This window comes from Vipera ursinii (genome assembly GCF_947247035.1).
Source record: "Vipera ursinii genome assembly, chromosome: Z".
NCBI lineage: Eukaryota > Metazoa > Chordata > Lepidosauria > Squamata > Viperidae > Vipera > Vipera ursinii.
Genome location: NC_139517.1, coordinates 91,552,993 through 91,576,383, shown reverse-complemented (window position 1 = coordinate 91,576,383; position 23,391 = coordinate 91,552,993). Strand labels below are relative to the sequence as shown.

Genomic DNA, 23,391 nt, shown 5'->3' with positions numbered 1-23,391 from the left:
TAGCCCTCAAAAATGTCAGCTCACATTTAAAAAAAAGATTGATACAGAATGTAGAGTTTTTCAAGAAATGGATTTACTAAGTTTTTATCTACTGAACTCAGAGGTAAAGTTATGTATTTAGTTTATGGAATATAGATTGCCACGTAAGGATTACAATTTGAATTGCCACCATTTGATTAAATATGGAGGGAAATGTTACAGAGTGGGCATGGGCATTTGATGCTTGCTAGCTAAGCTGCAAAACTAATAAGTACTTTTTACCAAGCTTTGTGCATCCAGAGATGGAGCAGTCAAGACCAGTCATGTGATATCTTGCAAAATTTTAAAAAACAATAAGCCATTTTCTGATGGAGAGTTTTTCAAAGAGAATTTGATGGACTCTGAAGTGCTAATATGCCTTGAGGAAAAAAGTGGCATTTGAGACAAATCATAATGAGAAAGATTGAAGTCATCACAGGAAATCTGGGATCTCAGCTGCAAAACAAGCAGACAATTTTTATTCTTTCTCCGTGGCTTTGGATGAGAACTGCAATGTTTGTGACACAGCCAGTTACTCATCTTTGTACGTGGGATAATGAAGAACTTTAAGATTATAGAGGAATCTTAAATGCCATCAATGAAAAGGAGATAACAGGAAGTGATTTGTTCACAGAAGTAAATGCATACTTAGACAAGCTGGGACTGAAATGGGACAAACTGACAGTGTTTACTATGGATGATGGTCCAAATCTGAGGAGGAAAAATGTCAGACTTTTGAAGCAGATGTAGAATACAATGACTGAAATGAACCCTGAACAGAAATCATTATTTTTATATTGTATTATACATCAAGAGATGTTGTGTAAGTCAGTGCTAAAAATTAACCATGTTATTGATGTTGCAACTAAAATAGTTAACTTTATCAGGGCAAGAACATAGAATCAGAGACAGATTTTTTGCACTTAAGCAGCATGAGACTGGCTCAGCCTTGGCAAAATGCTTAAAAGATTACAGGATACAAGAGTAGAGATTCAAAAGTTCTGTGAAAAGAAAGGGAAGAAAATGAATGATATCTCAAAGCTCTTAGATGCAAACTGGATGGCAGATTTTGGATTTCTTGTTGATGGGACTGCACTAATTAAGGAACTAAATACCAAACTGCAATGCAAGGATTTATTTTTTTTTTGTACATGAAATGTACAGCTTGGTGAAGGCTTCCATGAGAAAGTTGTAGTTTCTTTCAAATCAAGTGGAGGACAGCGTTCCCACCCATTTACTAATGCTAAAGGAAACCATACTATCAGCTGATCACTTCTGCAGGTTCTTATCCATGTGAGATGCATTACATGGTGAGTTTTCAAGGCAATTTCAAGACTTCGAAACAGTTGAGAATGAAATGCACATGATTTTTTTTCTCCCTTTACCTGCAGTGTGGATAACACTCCCATTGATGTTCAGCTAGAACTCATTGACCAGCAGTCTGATACACTATTGGCAAGAATACTTTAAGTCAGTACCACTGCTGGATTTTTACTCTCCTCTAGAGAGGAGAACTCTCCACACACGAAACATGCTCAGAAGATATTACTTCCTTTTGGATCCACTTCCATAGGTGAACAAACATTCTCAGTGGTGAAGTTCAACAAATCCAGTTTCAGGTCCTCTGTTACTAATGATCACCTATTAACTCTCCTTTGTATATTCAACTCAGACATTCAACCAAACTTGTTCAAGCCCAAGACAGACTGGATTTTTCTCACTGAATAAAAAAAAAAGAACTGAAAAACATGCATGCACGCGCAAAAGCACTTATTGCTTTTTGTGTGGTTAATTAATTGCTGATCTTTAACATATTGCAAAACATACACATTTTCTATCATTAAAACATACACATTTTCTATCATTGTTTTTCTGAAAGTTAAAAGTATATTAAATTAAAATGAAATAGTGATATAATGATTGGTGTTCTTTACTATTTTTTACTGCTATATTTGATCTACTCCACGTTTTCATAGCCTTACCAAATATGCATTCTTATGAGTAGCCATTAATCAAAGCAATATCATTTACTGGTTTAAGAATCAGTTAATCTTACCAAGGATTAAAAATTTTCCAGCATCTTCAGAGTTCTTTGCCCATAAGACATAATCAGTGTCATCGAGATATCACCCAGGCCATCATCTAGAATGGTACTATTGCTGTTATCAACTTCAAATAATAAATTATAGTGCTATACTACTATATTGCATAATCCTAGGATGCATTTATTAAATGAATTATGCTTATAGCCAATGTTAAATTAGGGTTTTCTAAGTGTATTGACTTCACCTTGATAGCTTAATGGTGCAGTAGTGAGCATAACTTTTAGAGATGTGTATTATGATACAATTTAATTAAGCCATTTATTATTTATTCCAAAGAGCTCAAAACTTTCTTCAATATATCTCACTGAGATCATTAAGACTCATGAGTAGTGATATAAACTTAGTAAACTTAATAACTTAGCAGGATTTTTTACTGTACTCGTTCATCTCTGACTCTTCAGTTGGGAAAATAAACCCTTTTCAAAGAAAATAGAAGTAAAAGTTGCAGTTTCCAACAACATAGCATAAATGCATACAAAGCATATGCATGTCCATTAAGTTGCATATTCAAAGATTGGGTGACATTAAAGCTACCAGATTTATTATATGTGTTTTTCTGAAGTAGGATTAATTCTTTAAGGTTTATGTGATATACTCTCAGTTTGGTTGTGATAGATAGATACACACCTATATTTTATACAGGTATAGAAAGTGATAAATTGTCATACCAAAAAGGTATTAAATTCTTCAAAATACATCTGAGAATTTGTATGAAAAGCTCAAACATATACAGAGCAAATATAATTATATTTATGGTGCAATCCAAGCCCATGATGTACAAGAAATATAATTTATTGTCATTTCATGCAAAGCTTAAGTGTAGATAAGATAATAATTATTTAGTGGAACACTAGTTGACAATGAATGATTAATGTTGCAAATAGAAATAGTATCTGTATGTGCGTGGAATGTCTTTTGCAATCTGGCACAAAAAAGCTATATTTCAATAATCTAAAGCAAGTATCACAATGAATGCAAACATATCTTAAGTGCTGTTTTGCTGCAACAAAGCTTATTCTGTCTGTGGAACCAAACATTCTTCTGAAACTCCTTTCATCTGTTCTTTTCAATCTAGTCCACAACTAGTTCACCAGTTTTTGTATTCACCCTAAGTTCTGCGGCTACAGAGAGCAAAAACATGTAAACCATATTTACAGCATTTTCAGCAGGTTGTATTTTTTGTTTATTTCAGTAATTTTGTTACTGAAATTTTGTTATTTCTTCTACTCACACTCACACTCTCCAATCCTCTTGTAATAAAGAAAGATGCTTATGATAGATTTGATGCAGATCAACAGTTTGAAGTTCATTAATAATTGGAATGTTGCAGAGTATGAAGTAATGAATACTAATTACTCCTTTCATGTCTGACAGCACCCTATGGACCAATACATCAGCTCAGACTTTAATTTGGTTCTAGTAATGGTTTTATCAATAGTACATTAATCCTATGTTTGAAAAGATATACAGATGAACCTGACCTACTACAGCTACTGCTGTCATAAAAGGGCCACATACTGACAACAACTAGGTAATTACAAATAATTAGATCTACTGAGCTTCAGACAATCCTAATTTTAAATAAAATATATCTTGTGATATCAATCGACAGAAAGTATTACTGGAAAGATTTATCAGCGTATGCACCTTCCAAAGCAAATTTACTGGCTTTTCTTATTAGCAAACCTCATGATCTGTGAAGCAACTTTTTAAAATTATATCCTGCCTTTAGTTTTTGGAAGTTGTTGTCAACATAAAAAAACTATGAAGGAAGATCCTGAAATACCAGATTACAATGTTTTCAGCATCCAGATTGGCATTAGTACTAATTAAAGTCTGAAAACACAGAAGCCTCTCCAAGCACCTTAACTCAAAGGTGGAAAACTGTTATGTTTATGTACGGATAATATGCATCCTTCGGCATATTGGTTTTGTGGCCAGGTTGCTACTGCTGTGCTGTTGTGGGTCATCAGAAGGAAAGAGAAAAAGTGGGGAGGAGAAGCTCAGATGTGACTTTGGAATGCAGTTGTGCTCTTATGAGGGCAGATGAACACTCTTGAATTCCAGCCAGGGCTATTGTGGGAGGATGGAGCCTAGCATACAGTATAAATCTTGGGATTTAAAGCCTGGAGGAGGGATGCACCACCTCAGTTTTGGAGGTTCATGCTCCAATATGAACTGCAAAAGAAATGAGAAAGAGGGAAAGATACAGACATTGCAACGTTTGAGTCTGTACACTTTGAAGCATCAAGGCAGAAAATGCTTTTGGAAAAACTGTTCAGGAAGTGGTGGCTGGAGAGACACAGCATGAGCATGTGTAGTTGCCACTTTCTTGTTCCAGAGGGGGAGAAGAGGATAAAAATGTCAGCTGGAGCCTTTCCTCCAGAAAAGAAGTAAAAATCCAGATAGATATGCATCACCCCAAAATTAAGGCAGATGGGGACAGAGCGAACAAGATCAATCAATCTTGATTTCTTGTTTGATCAATCAGATCAGTTGTTTTGGATCAGTTGTTTCATCAAAACAAATCAATTGTTTGATCAATCAAACACAATCAAGCTCAATCAAGAGGGAACAAAATCAATCAAGGAGAGAAGCAACCTAGAATTAAGGAGAAACTCCCTAACGGTGAGAACAATTAATCAGTGGAACAGCTTGCCTTCAGAAGTTGTGGGTGCTTCATCATTGGAGACTTTTAAGAAGAGACTGGACAACCACTTGTCTGAAATGGTACAAGATCTCTTTTTGAGCAAGAGGTTGGACTAGAAACCTCCAAGGTCCCTTCCAGCTCTATTCTGTATGGTGTATTAAGATGTCTGCAAACTCCAGACTAGAAGTGACTAGACAGAAGACCCAGTTAGATGCATCACACAAAAAAGAGCCTTGGTGGAGCAGTGGGCTAATGCCTCCTTAAGTAACACCAGCTGCCTGCAATTAGTGCAGGTTCACATCCCACCAGGCTCAAGGTTGACTCAGCCTTCCATCCTTCCGAGGTAGGTAAAATGAGGACCCAGATCGTTGGGGGCAATTAAGCTGACTTTGTAATAATGCCGCTTGGGGTGTGTGTGTGAAAGCCCTAATAAGCAGGCGTATACATAGAACGAAGGCTACTGCTAAGCTTGTAAGCCGCCCTGAGTCTTCGGAGAAGGGCGGGATATAAATGGAATTAGAAAAAAAGAAAATCTATGCAGAAGAACAGGAGATAAGGTCTGAAAAAGCAGGATGAAAGCTTTAAGCAAGCCCAAAGTGACTCAGTCAATTCCCTCCCTATCTCTCTTTCATAGTGAAACATGAGAGGGATGGAAGAAGAGAAAGGGGAAAATTGGTAACTAAGCAACAGAGCTGGTGATTGCCAGCAAATAGCCCTGGGAGACAGGTAGACAAAGTTAGACTAAGAAAGTTTGGACAATGCTATAAATAGTGTGTGGGGGGGGGTTCACTATTCCTCTAAATCGGCTTATGTGCAATCAAAGAACTAAGGGGGCTCTGTTGCCTCTGTGAAGCAATTGTCATCCTTAAATACACTAGTATAACTCTAAAAGAACCTCAGTCATGCTGTGGCAACACTAAGTTGCCAGATAGAAAAATGCATTCTCACTGCTTTATCTTTATATTTGTTGAAGCTTTACTGATAAATACATTAGGAGTCTTTTTTAACCATCATGTAAGTCCTCCAGATCTCAAATATGTTGTCATATGATGGAGCCAACCAGAATACATTATATTATGATTTATATAAAACATAGAGCCAGTCCTGCTTATCTCTTTACAACATGTCTATAAACTATAAAGTGCCGAATCCACTTTTAGGAACATTAAGCCAATTCCATTTGCAGTATATACAAATAATTCTTGCTTGAATGTTGAAAGTAAGTTTCAACCTTCTACATACTGTATGCTTTGGTGAAACAAATCCAGGGCTTTTTTTTCTCATAGAACGCTCAGAACGGAGTTCCAGCACCTTTTTTGGATGGAACCTTGTAGGGTAGGCAAGGTGGGTTGTATGACATGTGTGAGTTCCGGCACCTTTTTTGGATGGAACCTTGTAGGGTAGGCAAGGTGGGTTGTATGACATGTGTGAGTTCCGGCACCTTTTTCTTTTACAAAAAAAAGCACTGAACAAATCATTACATACAGTGATCAGGAGAATTCTTAAAACCAAATTGGTTTGCTGATTGCCATACCAAAGTGCATGAAACATGCCTTATACTCCAAATAAACACTAATGAAAATTGTTTTGTTCTGTTAAATGTCATTAAATACCAGGTTTTTTCCTAGCTGAGATAGCTTTTTCTTCCTCTGTCCTAGTCTTATTAGACCTTTCGGCGGCTTTCGATACCATCGACCATGGTATCTTGCTGCGGCGCCTCAGGGGATTGGGAGTGGGAGGCACGGTTCTGCGGTGGTTCTCCTCCTTTCTCCTGGGATGCTCGCAGTCGGTGTTGGCAGGGGGACAGAGGTCGACTCCGAGGCCTCTCGTATGTGGAGTCCCTCAGGGGTCGGTTCTCTCGCATCTCCTGTTTAACATCTACATGAAACCACTAGGTGAGATCATTCGTGGTTTTGGAGTAGGGTACCATCAGTATGCTGATGACACCCAGCTTTTCATCTCAACTCCAAACAGCATCAGTGATGCCATCAATGTGATGTCCCGTTGCCTGGAAGCGGTTCGGGAATGGATGGGGAGGAACAGGCTTCAACTCAACCCGGACAAGACTGAATGGCTGTACATACCGGCATGCCAGGATACTCAGAGCATCCCATCCCTTAACATCGGGGGTGAGTTATTACCCCCTGTTGATAGGGCCCGCAACCTGGGTGTCCTCCTAGACTCACAGCTATCCTTGGAAGATCACATAGGAGCTGTGACCAGGGGGGTCTTCACTCAGGTCCGGCTGGTGCGCCAACTACAACCTTATCTGGACCTGGATGCCTTGCGTACAGTCACCCATGTACTTGTGACCTCTCGCCTTGACTACTGCAACGCTCTCTACATGGGGCTGCCCTTGAAAGCCACTCAGAAGCTTCAGCTGGTGCAGAGTGCAGCTGCACGAACACTTTTGGGAGCCTCCCGATACTCCCATATCACACCTCTCCTCCGTGAGCTGCACTGGCTTCCGGTTGCCTTCCGAGTGAAATTCAAGGTGCTAATGATGACATACAAAGCCCTACATGGCATGGGTCCGGAATACCTACGGGAGCACCTACTGCCAACGTCAACACCGCTCCGTCCTGTGAGCTCCCACAGAGAGGGCCTCCTCAGAGTGCCACCGGTCAAAGAATGCCGGCTGGTGGCCCCCAGGGGGAGGGCATTCTCAGTGGGTGCGCCAACCCTCTGGAACAGCTTGCCTACCGATATCCGGATGGCCCCTGACCTTCGCACCTTCCGGCGCGACTTAAAAACTTACCTGTTCCAACAGGCCGGCCTGGCCTGACAGCTCTTGGGGTTCATTTGTTTTTACTATTGTTTAACTGTATACATACGTTGCTCTGTACACCGCCCCGAGTCCCTCGGGAGAAGGGCGGTATATAAAACAAACAAACAAACAAACAAATAAACAAACAAACAAACAAACAAACAAATAAATAAAAATGTTACAGTTTACCTTGAACCTGGTGTAAATGTGTTCATCTTTTAGTTTAACATTTTGCTTTTATCTTCATTGGTTTAATAAACTTATAGAGTCTGCCTGCTGTGATTACAAGTAACAAATTTACACCTGATCCACTACAATTCACTCTCTGCATTAGCAAAGGACATATAATTGATGGAGTTTGTTTAGTATGTTTTCTGTTTTTTTTTCATATCTCAGTAAATCTTTGGATTCTCGTAAGTATTCTCTGATGATCTCTTGTACTAAGGGGAGAAACTCAGTTCATTAGGATACAATGTTTTCTGAGAGCAAATAATTGTTTGCCTTAATTGTTTACTCTTTATATTCATGTACAGTATGTGTTATTGAGTCACATAAGAGCAAAGACCAAGAAATTTATTTGTTCATACAATCTAGCTTTGCATTTCTCTTCCTGCACGTGAATATTCCTCTGTTTAAAATATTTGATACAAGGTTATAATGGAAATATATATGGTGCAAGTAAGTATAGTTGAAAAGAGATATTCCTCCACTGTGTTACAAAGATCCTAGTATAGCCAACATAAATTTCACTATGTGAAGGTGGAGGAATTACTCTATCACAGCTTCTCTAAGGATTCCATTCACATCAGTTGTGTTGAATATTGGGGAGGGGGGGGAATCCATGATTACCATACCTTGAATTCCAGAGTTAACCTTTACATAAATGTCTTTTATTGAATTGGATGAATTAATTCTGTCATCCTTTTCCCCTCTACTTCTTTGGCTGCTATCGTAGCTGAACCATAAGAGAGCAATAGCAGAAACATTTATTTTCCCCAAATCTGCAATTAAATAAAAAACCACAACATAGCTATAGTGATAAAACTCACTGAATCATTGTGCAGTGCTTGCCTTTCATAGCTGATAACCACAAAATCTGGTAATAATTTATTACTTCTGAGGGTTGAGCACATATAAAGTGTAATTTTAGTACAAGGCTCCAGATCTCATTTTAAAATGAGCCATTTTAGCATTGCAATAGCTTGAAATTGTTCCCCAGGTAAGTTTCTCTGTAAATAAAGGAAAACAGTGAGTTACAAAATTGCCCTCTTTGTTCTATTGCCAATTTCTGAAATCAGTCTTCCATTTTCCCTTGCAGCAGAGCACTTATTGAAGTTCAGCATATGTTCTGTGAATAGACATTTGATGACATATTCAAACTGTACAGCAAATTTTAAATTATTATGGGGAAAAAATCTGACCATACAAAGAGAAAAATGTTTCAGTATATAGTTTGGTATCCCGGTTCTTAGGATTGGCTTTAGCACATTACTTTATATTTATGGAACCACTTTTCTTAGGTTCTGTCTGATTAGATGGGCATGCTCTGAGGTGCCAAAGATTAAACAGTGCCATCTAGTGTGATACTGCCTTCTCTGTAGCTGCTCCTACCTACTAGAATACCATCCTTAACAGACGTGTTTGGTCTCAACTATGTTGTCTTTTTATTCTGTCGTTCAAAAAAGATCTAAAAACCTAGCTTTTTAAACAGGCTGAAAACTAGGATGATTGGTGAATGACAGGTGGCTAGAATTTTATTTGTATTTTACCCCAAAGCTTTATATCTGTGTATTTGCTTTCCCTTCTCCTGTACTATATTTTTTTATTTTTTATTTTTATTTTAATTCCATTTATATCCCGCCCTTCTCCGAAGAGTCAGGGCGACTCACAAGCTTAGCAGTAGCCTTCATTCTATGTATATGCCTGCTTATTAGGGTTTTCGCCAGGCCCCCCAAGCAGCATTATTACAAAGTCAGCTTATTGCCCCCAACAATCTGGGTCCTCATTTTACCTACCTCGGAAGGATGGAAGGCTGAGTCAACCTTGAGCCTGGTGGGATGCGAACCTGCACTAATTGCAGGTAGCTGGTGTAAGCCGTGTACTTTTAAAACTGGTGTAACATGCACATTTTTAAACAGGGAATGCATACATCCCCATGTGAATTTAATTTTTCTTAACTTGTATTTTTTTTAAAAAAAACACAAATCTTATGAAAAGCTACATGTTGAAAACTAAAGCACAGCATCAGCTTTATTTATAAATAATGTGCTTAGCCTCCTTTGACATGCTTTCTGCATTTTTTGAGGACTCAACATTATAATAATTTTCATTTTAATCAATCTCAGGTATATCAAAATTGAGGACAGAGAATGTGAATTCAACAAAAATTTCCGTCTCATTCTTCACACTAAACTGGCCAACCCCCACTATAAACCAGAGCTGCAGGCTCAGACCACTTTAATTAATTTTACAGTTACAAAGGATGGATTGGAAGACCAGTTGTTGGCTGAGGCTGTTAGTATTGAACGACCAGAGCTGGAGACAGTCAAGGTGAGCCTACATGATGCTATGGTATCACAAAGTCAATTAGATTAAGTTATTTATTTATATATTAAATTTTTCATAAGATGATAATTACCATGTAAGCCATTGTTGTTGTTGTTGTTAGCTGCGAAGTCGTGTCCGACCCATCGTGACCCCATGGACAATGTTCCTCCAGGCCTTCCTGTCCTCTATCATCTTCTGGAGTCCATTTAAGCCCATGCCTACTGCTTCAGTGACTCCATCCAGCCACCTCATTCTCTGTCGTCCCCTTCTTCTCTTGCCCTCAATCTTTCCCAGCATTAGGGTCTTCTCCAGTGAGTCCTTCCTTCTCATTAGGTGGCCAAAGTATTTGAGTTTTAGCTTCAGGATCTGGCCTTCTAAAGAACAGTCAGGGTTGATCTCCTCTAGGACTGACTGGTTTGATCGCCTTGCAGTATGTAAGTATGTATGTAAGCCATACAACCATATAATAAGGTAAAGATACAAATTCAAATTAATGATAAAATAGATGTTAAAATAATATAGCAATTAAAGAGCTGGCAGAAGAGTGGAAGCAAATCCTTAGAGAATGAATTCCATTGCTTTTTTCCCCCATTGATGTATCCTGTTAGAAGCTGGCTGGGAAGATCACAAATGGTGATCACATGAACCTGAGACACTGCAATTATGGTAAATATATACCCATTGCAAATGACTCAAATGTTGATCATGTAACTGCAGAATGCTGCAGTAGTCATAGGTGCAAGGACTGGTCATAAGTTACTTTTTTCAGCCCTATCATAATTTTGAAAACTTGTTAAACAAAAGATTGTAGGCTGAGGATTACCTGCTCTTCTTGAAGGCAGCCTTTATGGATGACACCGATATACTCATCATACATCATCAAACATCACTGATGCTGCTCATTTATCATGTTCTAGGCCACAGGTCTGAAACCCGCGGCTCCGGAGCCACATGCGGCTCTTTCAGCCGTCTCCTGCGGCTCCCAGTCCTCTGCCATGTGCAGTCCCCCCCCCAAAAAAAAGTGGGACTAAAAAAGTTCAACCAATCAATTCAAATATGCAGGGTAGGTGCTTATCTCGCCTTGGCTCCACTCTTCAGTCAAACCCTGTTCTGCGCATGCGCCCATGTATGCGCACGTGCACACATGTTTTTTGCGGCTCCCAGTTTTTCCTTTTGTGAGGGAACCAGTTCCGAGTGGCTCTTTCACTGTTTCAGATTGCTGACCCCTGTTCTAGGCAAGGTAGGCTGCTCTGTTACTGTTGAATTTCAATTCCTGTCCATTCTTGCAAATAGAGACTTCATCATGATTGTCATCATCATCATCGACAATAACAGAGGCAAATCTTTATTTGGTCATAGACCACCATTAGAATATAGAAATTGCAGTTAATTAGAATAAAATACAAAAGAAAAGAAATGTGTGTATAAATGTAACTAAATGTAACTAAAATATCTAAGAGAGGTTAGAATCAATCCTAAAGTATAAAGTGTAGATTACTGAGCAGTACCTGGCTATGGACAGAGAGATGGAGTCAGATTGATCTGATAATAGCATTTAAGATAAAACAAATCAGAATGACCAGTGGAAAGTGGTAATAATAACATAGAGGCGACAATAGGGCATAATGTGTTCAAAACAATTATTCTGCAACTGCACAGACATAGTCTTTCTTCAAAGGGGATTTTTTGTATCTTCCTTCAGTAACAGCCATTGGAAGGGTATTGAGTCTGGATAAAGAAAGTGCCCTTCTAAATTTTGGGATTGTTATGTGACTGAGATATCTGACTGTGGTTGGAGTGGGTGTGCAAAATGGCTCAAGAAGGTGTTTCTGGGTACAGCTGAGAAGTCAGCTTGCAGCCCTAAATCAATGGCCCATTGTCTAAGATCAGTTAGAACATATTTGTAACTCATTGAATTGATAGTTGGCCATGAATAATCATAGAATTGTAATTTGGCTTGTATTGTCTGGCTCCAAGAGCACTGGAGGAGTTATTAGAGGAGTCAGACTGACTGGAAAGAAGAAAATTTTAAACAAATATAGATAATAACTAGGAATTATGTAGCTTCAGTCTGAATATCTTGAAGGCCTCAATTACTCTTCCCATGAATAATCTCTATTTTCCAAACTTTTCATTATGTTTCCTAGTCTCTTCTGACAAAACAACAGAATGATTTCAAAATTGAACTGAAAATCTTAGAAGATGATCTACTTTTTCGCCTTTCTGCTGCTGAAGGCAGCTTCTTAGGAGATACTGAACTTGTGGAGAAACTTGAAACTACAAAATCAATGGCAGCAGAGATAGAAGTCAAGGTACTGCAGCTTTAGGGTTTGACTTCGTTAACTGCAAGTACATTTTTTTATCAGAAGAGAAATCCAGATTTACTATGTGGATCTCCTTCCTTCCTGTGACATAAATCTTAGCAGTTTGATCTCCCCAATATAGTAAATAAATTCTGGTTTCTTGGAATACCATGGGCTCACCATGGTGGCTAACGACAAAGCATATTTCCATTTTTAAATGCTCAGTGCTTGCAATCATGATATTAAAACAACTTGGCCAGTGACATTTAAAAGTTGATTAAGGGAGAAGAGTGGAATCACAACATCATAGAAGTATTTTAGGGATCAGTTATGACCCTAGAAATCTGCATCAGTTCTATACATATGAAATAATTATTACATAATTTATTCAAAATTATTAGAAGCTTGACTTTAGAAAAAGATATAGACATGCCATATTTTTACATTATATTCAATGATATTAATTACTTATAACAAATGAAATTCAATGAGATTTATTAATGAGATTAATAAACCTACCTCTCACAATGGAAAAAAAATAAATTTTCAGAAGTTAAAAATTGTATTTTCCAGAGGTATTTTTTAACAGTTTTACCTAATTATGCCAGCTTTAATTTCCTTACAATAATTCTATAAAAGTAAAACCACATTACTCAGATAGCAACAGCAATAGCACTTAGACTTAGAGCACTCTCTGGGTGGTTTACAACAGCGGTCCCCAACCTTTCCAGTTTGGAGGCCCAGCCCGGCCCGGCATATTGGAATGGCAGGCATGATGCAGCTTCACACACAAGTGGAAGGTGGTTGTGTTTGTGTTCAAAGCTACACTTGCAAAGGGATAGGCACTTGTGCTTGTGGGCGAAACTCCATTCACGCAATTGGAGGGCGCTTGAGTGGAGGGCACTTATGCTTACTAGTGGACGACACTCATACATGAAGTTCCATTTGTGCAAATGGAGCTTTGCGCATGAGAGCAAGTGCCCTCTACTCACACCAGAGGAGATTTGCATACATGCACAAGCTTGCCTGCCACTCGCACAAGTGGAGCTTCATGCATACTCACTCATTTCTCCTGCGGCCTGGTTTCAAACAGGCTGTGGCAGGTAGTGGGCCACAGTCCAGGGGTTGGGGACCCCTGGTTTACAATGTCAACATATTGACCCCTACAATCTGGCTCCTCATTTTACTAACCTTGGAAGGATGGAAAGCTGAGTGAATCTTGAACCCCATCAGGATCAAACTCCAAGCTGTGGGCAGTGTTTGACTATAACACTGCATTCGAACCACTGTGCCAACCAGGGCATATTACATTATGTTAATTATATTATATTATAATTCCTTTGAATGGTGGTGCTGGAGGTGACTATTATGCATCCCATGGACTGCAAAAATAACCAAAAGTCCAAGTCAGAACACCTGGACACTATAAAAGATGACACCAGGATCACCATCACAGATCTGAAGGAGGAAGTATGAGACAGAGGGACATGGCAATGTTGATCCATAGAGTGGCCCAAGGTTGGAGACACCTGACTGTCTAACTTTTAAATAACTTAAAGTCATTTATTATGCCCTCCTGTTGTTATGGTCAAATCATAACAGTATATATACTGTATATATACTGTGTGTGTGTGTATAATTTAACATTATAACATACACTATTATCACCATCAATACTTACAGATTTCTGTAAGATGAAAAAAATCATGAATTTAACTTCCATCATTATTTCAGAAACTGAACTGCATAGTCCTGCAACTGCTTATTTACAGTTTTCATCTAATCATTCTCATCTTCCACATCTGAAATAGCTGTAGAGCTTCCCTATAGACTAGAGATTAGCACTTTTGACTTTTGTATCATTCATAAGTAATATTATCAAAACAATCTATCAACAATCCTGAACAATGATATGGATTCATTATAGATGCTAATATCTTAGTTCCCATTTTAAAGCATCTTTTAAAAAAAGTGATAAAGATTTAGCAGGTCAGTAGTTAACCAGTGTAAACTATATGCTAGTACGCCTCTACAGTTCTCATTTTTAAGTCAAAGGGAATTTTGCCTAAGTAATTCTCTGTAAGATTGCAGCTTAAACATTGCTGTGAATTTGCTCTAATTATGTAACCTCCTTTGTTGTTATCTCACAGGCTGCAGAAGCCAGAGAAAATGAAGTTAATATTAATGAAGCCAGAGAGCATTATAGACCAGCAGCTGCAAGAGCTTCTCTTCTTTATTTTGTCATTCAGGATCTAAGCAAAATCAATCCCATCTATCAGTTTTCACTGAAGGTACTAACTTTTTCTTGCTTTGTTTCTGAAACTAAAAATAAAGGGAAAGCTGAGTACCAGCAATCATATCCCCAGAAAGTAGGAAAGTGATATGATAATTTGTAAATAACGTAAAGTCATTTATGATAGTCAAGTCATAATAGTTTATATTATATTGAAAACTTGCAGACAATTTCTAGCTAGAGAATTGTGAAATGGGAAAATATGATTGTATAGCGCAACAAATGCAATATCTTCTCAGAATATATTGCTGTTTTTCCAGTGTCAGTGGGGGAATATTAATGAAATATTAAACAGAATAGTAGTACCTTGGAACAGCAGAGAATCACAACAGAAAATTAGAATTATTCAGAGCAGCTACAAGCAACACTGTCCAGACCCTTCTCGTTTTATAATGGGCTTCAGCCCATTATAGTGTCTTCCAATACTTTGTCCATGACATCTTTTCCCCACTTATTCCCTTTTTTCTGTTCGTTTGTTTGAGGAGAAAAACAGTCAACATTTGAGAACTTGATTATTTCACATTAGACTTGATTATTTCTCCTCCCTTCATCCAAGTTTTGTAAATGGGTTTTAAGTAAATTAAAAATAATCTGGTAATTTATGAACATATCATGATATGGGTCCTCTCAGTTCTTCAAATACAGTAGTATTTTAAGGCATTTGCCTCTGAATAAATCTTTCTTCCTTATACATAGTTCATGAATCAACTGATTTTTTTTTCTCCCTGCTAAGGGAAAATATGTTTTGATTTATTATTCTTTTAACTCTTCATTCTTGTTTAAGCTAAACCTGTCTTGCAAAGTGTGTGTGTGTGAGTGTGTATGTGTCTGTGTATTTGTGATCTGTCTCTGTCTTTCACTGTGTGTGTGTGTGTCTATCTATCTGTAGATATATCTAGCACAACCCCATTTTTTCCTAACACAAATTAGTTACCCACTAATGTAAAACTCATTCCAGCATATTGCCTCCCAGTGCAGCCATTTCTAAAATCTTGTAGCTTACTACATTTACAACCAGAAATGCATTTATAACCAAAGTCTGAGAAAAAGCTATAAATGGTGCTTCTCTTTCTCAATTCAAAACTTTTCTGGAACCAGAAAAATCAAATTGCACAAATAGTTTCTTCCATTCCTGGCAACAGAAATGTAATAATACCAAATTAAAGAATCAAATTCTTTTACATGTCTGAAGCTCCAATTCCTTCTTCCTAATAATTGAATCATTCAGATTCATAAAATACTTCAAGTTAAATACATGTATTTCCCCAGAACAATATTAAGTGAGTGCTATAAAACCTACCCCTTTGTAACAAAATCATTGCACATCACATCTAGATCATCACATTGCCTTTTATATACTCTCTGTTTCTTGGTCAGCTAAAAAAGCTAGATGACATTCTGGAACTTGGAAAACACATTTCTAAGGAGGTTTTTTAAATTTCATTCACAAAAAAGAGGTATTACTATAATTTAATTTAATTTAATTTAATTTATTAATATTTCTATACCGCCCTTCTCCCGAAGGACTCAGGGCGGTGTACAGGGCAAGAATTACTATTGTTACTATTGTTACTATTGTTACTATAATATCCTTAATTTGTGTTATAATATCCTTAATGTTTATGCCTATGATAACAGTATTAGTAAGTTGCCACATTCCCTACCAAAAGAAATTTTGAGAGAATGTTTTCTTGTTTTGTTTTGTTAGGCTTTCAAGAATGTATTTCATAAAGCTATTGACCGAGCGGAAGCATCAGATGACATCCAGGAACATATCTCTAACTTGACAGAAGCCATAACATATTTCACCTTCATACATATTAGCCAGGGACTTTTTGAGAGGGACAAACTCATTTTTCTTGGCCAGGCAATATTTCAGGTTACAACAGTTTACTTGTTCTTATTATTAGCATTGGCATTTTAAAGTTGAGGATGCGTTTATTGATGTAAATCAACATTTTGCAAATTTTACTTCTATGAGTTGAGGTTAATAATATATATAACGTTGCAGGATAGATTTGGCAATCAAATAATTAATTGCTATTTGGTTAAATATGGAGCACCATGAATATGGAGCACCATGAACTTGGAACAAAACAGTTGCACTCAGAACATGTCAATAGATGTTTCAAGTGGTTTGTATTCTGATGAAATAAAACTTGTAATGGCTTGAATGTTCCAGATTTCAGTGGAAAAATCTTGAAAAGTTTCCACCATTTTTGTCATAGGAAATAATGGGGATTTCGAATTAAACGTGAATTGGGCTATGGTCAGTTTAATGCTCTGTACCACATATTTTTTTGTCTGTGATTCTTCCTGGCCAAATTATATCCCATTACCATTAGAGCATGGTAGTCTTAATGGGGAAAATAAACCACACCAAACTTCAAAAATGTTAATATGGTGGTGGGATTCAGCCGGTTTGCACCACTTCGGCAAAACCGGTAACTAATTTATTGTTGCCCAGGCCCAGAATGGACTTCCGGAAGTGGCATCCACAGAGAGAACCAGTTGTTCATATATATATGAATCCCACCACTGTCTCAATCCATGTGCTTCATTCAGCTTTAAGTAGTCCTGCTTTCATATAAAAATGGCACTAGACACAAACTAAGGAACCTGATAAATATATCTTAAGAATTTAAACCAAACAGACTTAACTTTTGAGAAACTGGAATAAATAGCAGTCTCAGCACAAGCAACTGGGCAATTTATCCAACATCCGTAGCATTCAAAACATGTACAAAGTACACTAATGTGTAAATGAACACATTTTTGCTTTATCTATCTGCAAAATAAAGTATAGAAAAAACAAGGACTCTATAATCTTTCAATCCATGTCAGTTATAGCTTCCCAGTAGCAAAATGTTTTATTTTTTCTTTTAATTACTGTACCTTACTTTCTTATATATTCTCTCTGAGTATATATGTATTTTGTTGCCACATCTTTTTATCCAGTCTCACCAATAGCTTTACAGTCCCAGTGCTAAATTAGTTAGGCTGACAGATCTTTGGGTGAGGGGGGAAATTGTCCAATGATAAGCTGCTAAACAAAAATAAACCATAGGGCCTGAAACAGGATACTCAGAAATAGATCACCTGTTTGTTTGTTTGCTTTTCATCTTTGAAGCAAAATGGTGTTCTTCATTCCATCTTAGAACATTTTGTGGTTAAAATATTTCAAGATGTTTTAACACTCTATCACTAATTTCTCCAAAGCCCACCTTCACATACATGGAGGAAAATAGCATTCAGTTAATTTGATTATTAATTAAAACTAAATGGACAGATCTGGCTCAGTGGGTTAGGACGCTGAGCCTGTCGATCAGATGGTCAGCAGTTTGGCGGGTTGAATCCCGAGTGCCACGTAATAGAGTGAGCGCCTGTTACTCGTCCCAGCTTCTGCCAACCTAGCAGTTCGAAAGCACGTAAAAATGCAAGTAGAAAAATAGGGACCACTATGGTGGGAAGGTAACAGCGTTCCGTGCGCCTTTGGTGTCTAGTCATGCCGGCCACATGACCATGGAGATGTCCTCGGACAAGCGCTGGCTCTTTGGCTTTGAAACGGAGATGAGCACTGGCCCCTAGAGTTGGAAACGACTAACACACATGTGCGGAGGAACCTTTACCTTTACCTTTATTTACAGATATCACTATGTTGAAAATAAGAAATGGCATTGGCACTACAAAACAAGAGCAAGAATAACAGAATAACAGAGTTATGGAAGGGATCTTGGAGGTCTTCTAGTCCACCCCCTACTCAAACAAGAGACCCTACATCATTCCAGACAAATGGTCTGAAAGAGTTGAGACAGTTCTTTTGAGAAGAAGCAATTAGAGAGTACGGCAGGCATAGGAGGGAGGCAAATTTTTATTTTGATGCTCTATTCTTATATCAGAGCAGAAATAAATGTTTGCCTAAAGAATCAGATATATGCAAAAGTTAAAGGTCTTATAATAAAAATGGTAATTTTACCTATACCTATTTTGCCTGTAATAAAAACAAATGTCTCTCTTAGCTACCCACAGTTGTAACAGATTAGGGTAATCTATAAATTTCATAAAATAAATGAATGGATAAATAATATGTATTAACAAACCAAATCTAAAAGTTAGTTTTATATTTTTGTTCACTCTGCTTCCTAGATTTTGTTGGGGAATAAAGAAATAGAGCCTACCATGCTGAATTTCTTGCTACGGTTTAAAGTTGAACACAACTATAAAAGTCCAGTTGACTTTCTAGCAACTCAGCCATGGAGTTCTATTAAGGTAAGTATAGAAACACTTTTTCTGAGATATTTTTTATCTTTGGGTACTGTAAAAATGCACTGGCTCCTATGTTTGAGTGATTTTTAACTTAATTATGTGTATCTTTATTTCAGAGTCCTAATTTCCCAAAATTTAAATGCAGTGTGTATTCTAAACACTGATCTAAAGTTGCTTTGCTTTGAAGTAAATACAGTTTTCAATTTATATACTACATTTTATATTATCTATCTTGATTTTAAATAATTACTGTTTTAAAAATATTAAGAAGTCTACTGAAACATAATTTAGTATTTTCTCTACTAACTGGGGTCTTTAGCTGTGGGAGCATTTACCTAATATTATAGCTTACAGGTTGAAAATCAGACTTTATATAGTAACTTGCAGTAAGATTATTGACACATGATAGTTTTTCTTTCTAATGATTCCTAATAATCATCTGAAAGCCAACTGTTCATGCATTCCATTAATGCATTACAGGCCATTGCCTTAATGGATGAATTCCGAGGATTAGATAAAGACATTGAAGGTTCTGCTAAGAGATGGAAAAAATGGGTGGATTCAGAATGTCCGGAAAAAGAAAAATTACCCCAGGAATGGAAAAATAAAACTTCTTTTGAGAAACTTATTATACTACGGGCGTTGCGCCCAGATCGGATAACTTATGCTCTGAGGTATAATGTCTGATTTGGGGGAAGAAGAGCAAAATGTCTGTGGGTATGTGAATATGTTCTCTACATATTTGGACATCCTCGTTACATGCTATGTAGCATTCCAAGTGATCCTTTCTGGTTCCATGGACTGGCAGTGGCAGGTGGTGGCAGCAGGAGGGAGGAGATGGTCTTGTTATTATTATTATTATTATTATTATTATTATTATTATTATTATTATTATTATTATTATTATTATTATTATTTAGATTTATATACCGCCCTTTCCCAAAGGACGCTGGGCGGTTTACAGGATATTTAAAAGAAAATCAATACAAAAGTTAAAAACAAATTTAAAAAGATTAAATGAAACCCTGAGAAAAATAAAAACCCAGTTAAAATTAAAAATTAAAAAATTCTCAGCCTGGGCCAGAGAGCTCGAAGAGCCAAGTCTTCAGGTCCCGGCGGAATGAACGGAGGTCGGGGGCAGTCCTAAGCTCCGCGGGCAGCTGGTTCCAAAGGGCAGGCGCGCCCACTGAGAAGGCCCTACCCCTGGGTGTTGCCCGCCAGCAATCTTTAACCGGCGGCACCCTGGGAAGACCCTGTGGGAGCGCACTGGATGAAGGGAGCTTGATGCTGGCAGCAGGTGTTCCCTCAAATATCCCATTTTTTATTGTGTGTGCAACCTAATCCCACACAGGTGCAAATGGAGCTTCACACACTTGCCCGCTGCTTGCAGGGCCCAGCTCCCAATGGCCCATGAATTGGTAGCGGTCCGCAGACCAGGAGTTGGGAACTCCTGATCTAAAGTGAAAACAAATTCTCGGGTGTAATGAATCTGATTTAGAATGTTTTATATAAGGTAAACACACATCCAGATAGCACAACTTTAAAGCCATATTTGAAAGCTGTTGATTTATTCATACCTAGGTGCTTTTCTTGCTGATCTGTCTGTCCTATCACATCTTTTTTTCCCCAGGCTTGCTTATTGTGAATAGAACATGGGGTGTTATATAAAATGGCAAATGATTCACATGAAGGAAACATTACATAGGAGCAGTCTTCATAATTATGGATTTAAAATTTCAGTTCAGTCGGCTCTTCATGGTTGTGAATTAGGACCTAGGGTTAATGGCTTCTAATTCTGACTATTATGTATGTGTGTATTACTGCAGAGATTTTGTAGAAGAAAAGCTAGGTTCGAAGTATGTGGATGGCACAAGAATAGACTTGGCTAAGTCCTATGAAGAAAGCAGTCCAACTACTCCTGTGTTTTTCATTCTTTCTCCTGGAGTGGACCCTCTGAAAGACATGGAAACACTTGGTAAGCCTTATTTCATTGTATGAATATTGTTTTAGTTTAAAATTATACACATCTGGAAATTCAGCAATGTAAATTTTCCTTTCACTCAGTTTCAAAAAATCAACAGAATGCAAACACATGTAAGTTGAATACATGGAATGCAATACATGAAGGTCATGTATTAGTAAAGTATATACATTTCTTCCATTTCCCTCTCTGATTGGAGATTAATTTTTTGTTGTCATAATGAACATGTGAATATTATCAGCTAAAAACTAGTTGATTTGGATTGGGGGAATAAGGAAAAATTATGCTAAAAAGAGTCAGAAAAAAGAAAATAATTTTAATAGGAAGCATGCAACATGTATTGAAATAATTTTTCATAGCCTCATTTATAGAGAAATACGTCTAAAACATACGTTTTATTTTGAATTCAAGACTAAAAGTCCATATGTTAAAATATAATTCTGATATTTATTTATGTGTTCAAACTAATCCTAATTATTTAAGTCCATTGACTTAAATAGGCAAAAACCAATAGGAATTTGGGGACCAAGACATGAAGAAGCATTTTTGCCCAGTATCTAAGAGACTTAAACCATGATTTTGCCAATCTGTATTACAGTTGTTTGTTATAGATATTTTGCTCTGGTTGGTAACAAAACATTTCTCCAAATATTGTTGGGCTGCAAAGTCCACAGAATTTCCCTTAATTTATGATTGGTAATAATGGAAACTCTTACTCTGACTCAGAACAGGATTTAGTCTTTAATTAATACATGTTAAGCTCACCACCACCACCCAAAAAATCGCACAAACAAGCATTATCCCAATATAAAGCAGATTTAAATTTGCAATTGTTTTCTTCAACGAGAGTTAAGTTTTTAAAGACTTCCTCCTCTCTGCCTTGAACCACCATTCACCGTGGAAGTGGATAAAAAGTGTGCAGCTATTAACGCTGCAGTACGAAGAAATTTTTAGAATTGAACATTCCTCTGCTTGGCATAATGCAAGCTCTTTTGTGCTGTTTCTTACCTTTTGACTAGATGAGGGCCAGAGGGCAATTTTCTCTATGCTCATGTAATCTTGCACCCCCTGTGACTAAATAATGGTCATTATACAAACTATATTCATTGTGTAAGAAACTGTCGCATTGTACTTAGGATTACTATTCCCCACTGACTCTGCTGAGAATACCAGGTTAATACAGCTGTGACCTGACTGTGCTCAATTTAGACCCTGGCCTCACAAGGTGAGGAACTAACACATTTTCCTCCTGAACCAATCAGTTAAAAAACTGATGTGATAGCTACCACATGTTGCTCCCTTTTTTATAACGGAAATGATTTGCACCCCCTGTATGACTTTATAAAGCTTGGTAACAATACCTAGCATCTATCAAAATGTCAAAAGGTTCATTATCTTAAAACCAAGGGAGCAGATTTCTGCAGCTTGCCTTCTCTAATATTAGCCATAAGTCTGCTCTCGAGAGCTCACAATTTTGCTTGTTGAAATGGGGCTGACTGAAGTACTTCACAAAAAAAGCCCATATGTGCATTGTTCCAGTGATAGAGAAATTATTGGTGCATTATCCTCTTTTCTCCTCCAACCCTCTCTCTCTCTCTCTCCTTTTATTTATTTTCCCACTCCCACCCCTGTTGCCCCACTTGCAGGCAAGAAACTTGGATTCACAATTGACTGTGGGAAACTTCATAATATTTCTTTAGGACAAGGTCAAGAGATTGTGGCAGAGAAGGCAATAGAAAAAGCTGCCAAACTTGGACACTGGGTTATTCTCCAGGTAAGTGTAAAACAATATAATTGATGTACCTTCTCTGCTTCATTTCATAGCAGTAATGGAAGTGATAAAAAGGGGAATGGCTTTCTGAGAAATTCTGAGAGAACACAATTTTGCAATGTTTTAAACAGATATTTCTTTTCATCTTCAATTATTGCAGAATAAAATGGAATTTTCTTGCATTTTGCTTGTTTGTTTGCTTGCTTGCTTTTTGCCTTATAACTGAAATAAGCTCTTAGCCATAGCAAACTGCTGATTAGGACAGGAAACATGAGGGGAAATTATTGTATGTCATAAAATTTGGGGTAGTATTGTTCTGGAGAAAGTGGTTTAGTACAACTTCTTGTGTTTTTGTTCATGTCTTCTATCATTGGATGGACAATCTTAGTTAACCAATATATAAATGTGTCTGCATATATTCAAACATGCATTGAGGATGTCTATGTCCTTAGAAACATTGTTGTGAGGGCTAATGAAAAATCATGGATGACATAAGAGGTTTGCAAGATGTTGAAAGCGCAGAATGTGGCTTTTAAATCCAGCAATATGCTGGCCCTCAGAACAGCCAGAGCCAATTTGAAAAGCACATAAAAAGAGCACATCAAGCCCATTGTCAGAAAGTTCAGAATTTTTTTCAGGACCCAATGAACACTAGACGTCCACGCCATTACAGACTATATTGTGGCTCCA

The 23,391-nt window shown here is 37.5% G+C and overlaps 1 protein-coding gene across 1 annotated transcript in view; it reads left to right on the top strand.

The window, feature by feature from the left end:
* DNAH11 (dynein axonemal heavy chain 11) overlaps positions 1–23,391 on the top strand; it is a gene marked incomplete at its 3' end in the record, with an annotated part of 228,403 nt that overhangs the window by 179,950 nt on the left and 25,062 nt on the right. The window contains 8 exon segments of the mRNA XM_083379026.1: positions 9,886–10,090; positions 12,235–12,399; positions 14,541–14,681; positions 16,392–16,562; positions 18,830–18,952; positions 19,430–19,623; positions 20,776–20,924; positions 22,577–22,704. Of these exon segments, the coding sequence (XP_083235152.1) occupies positions 9,886–10,090; positions 12,235–12,399; positions 14,541–14,681; positions 16,392–16,562; positions 18,830–18,952; positions 19,430–19,623; positions 20,776–20,924; positions 22,577–22,704 (1,276 nt within the window).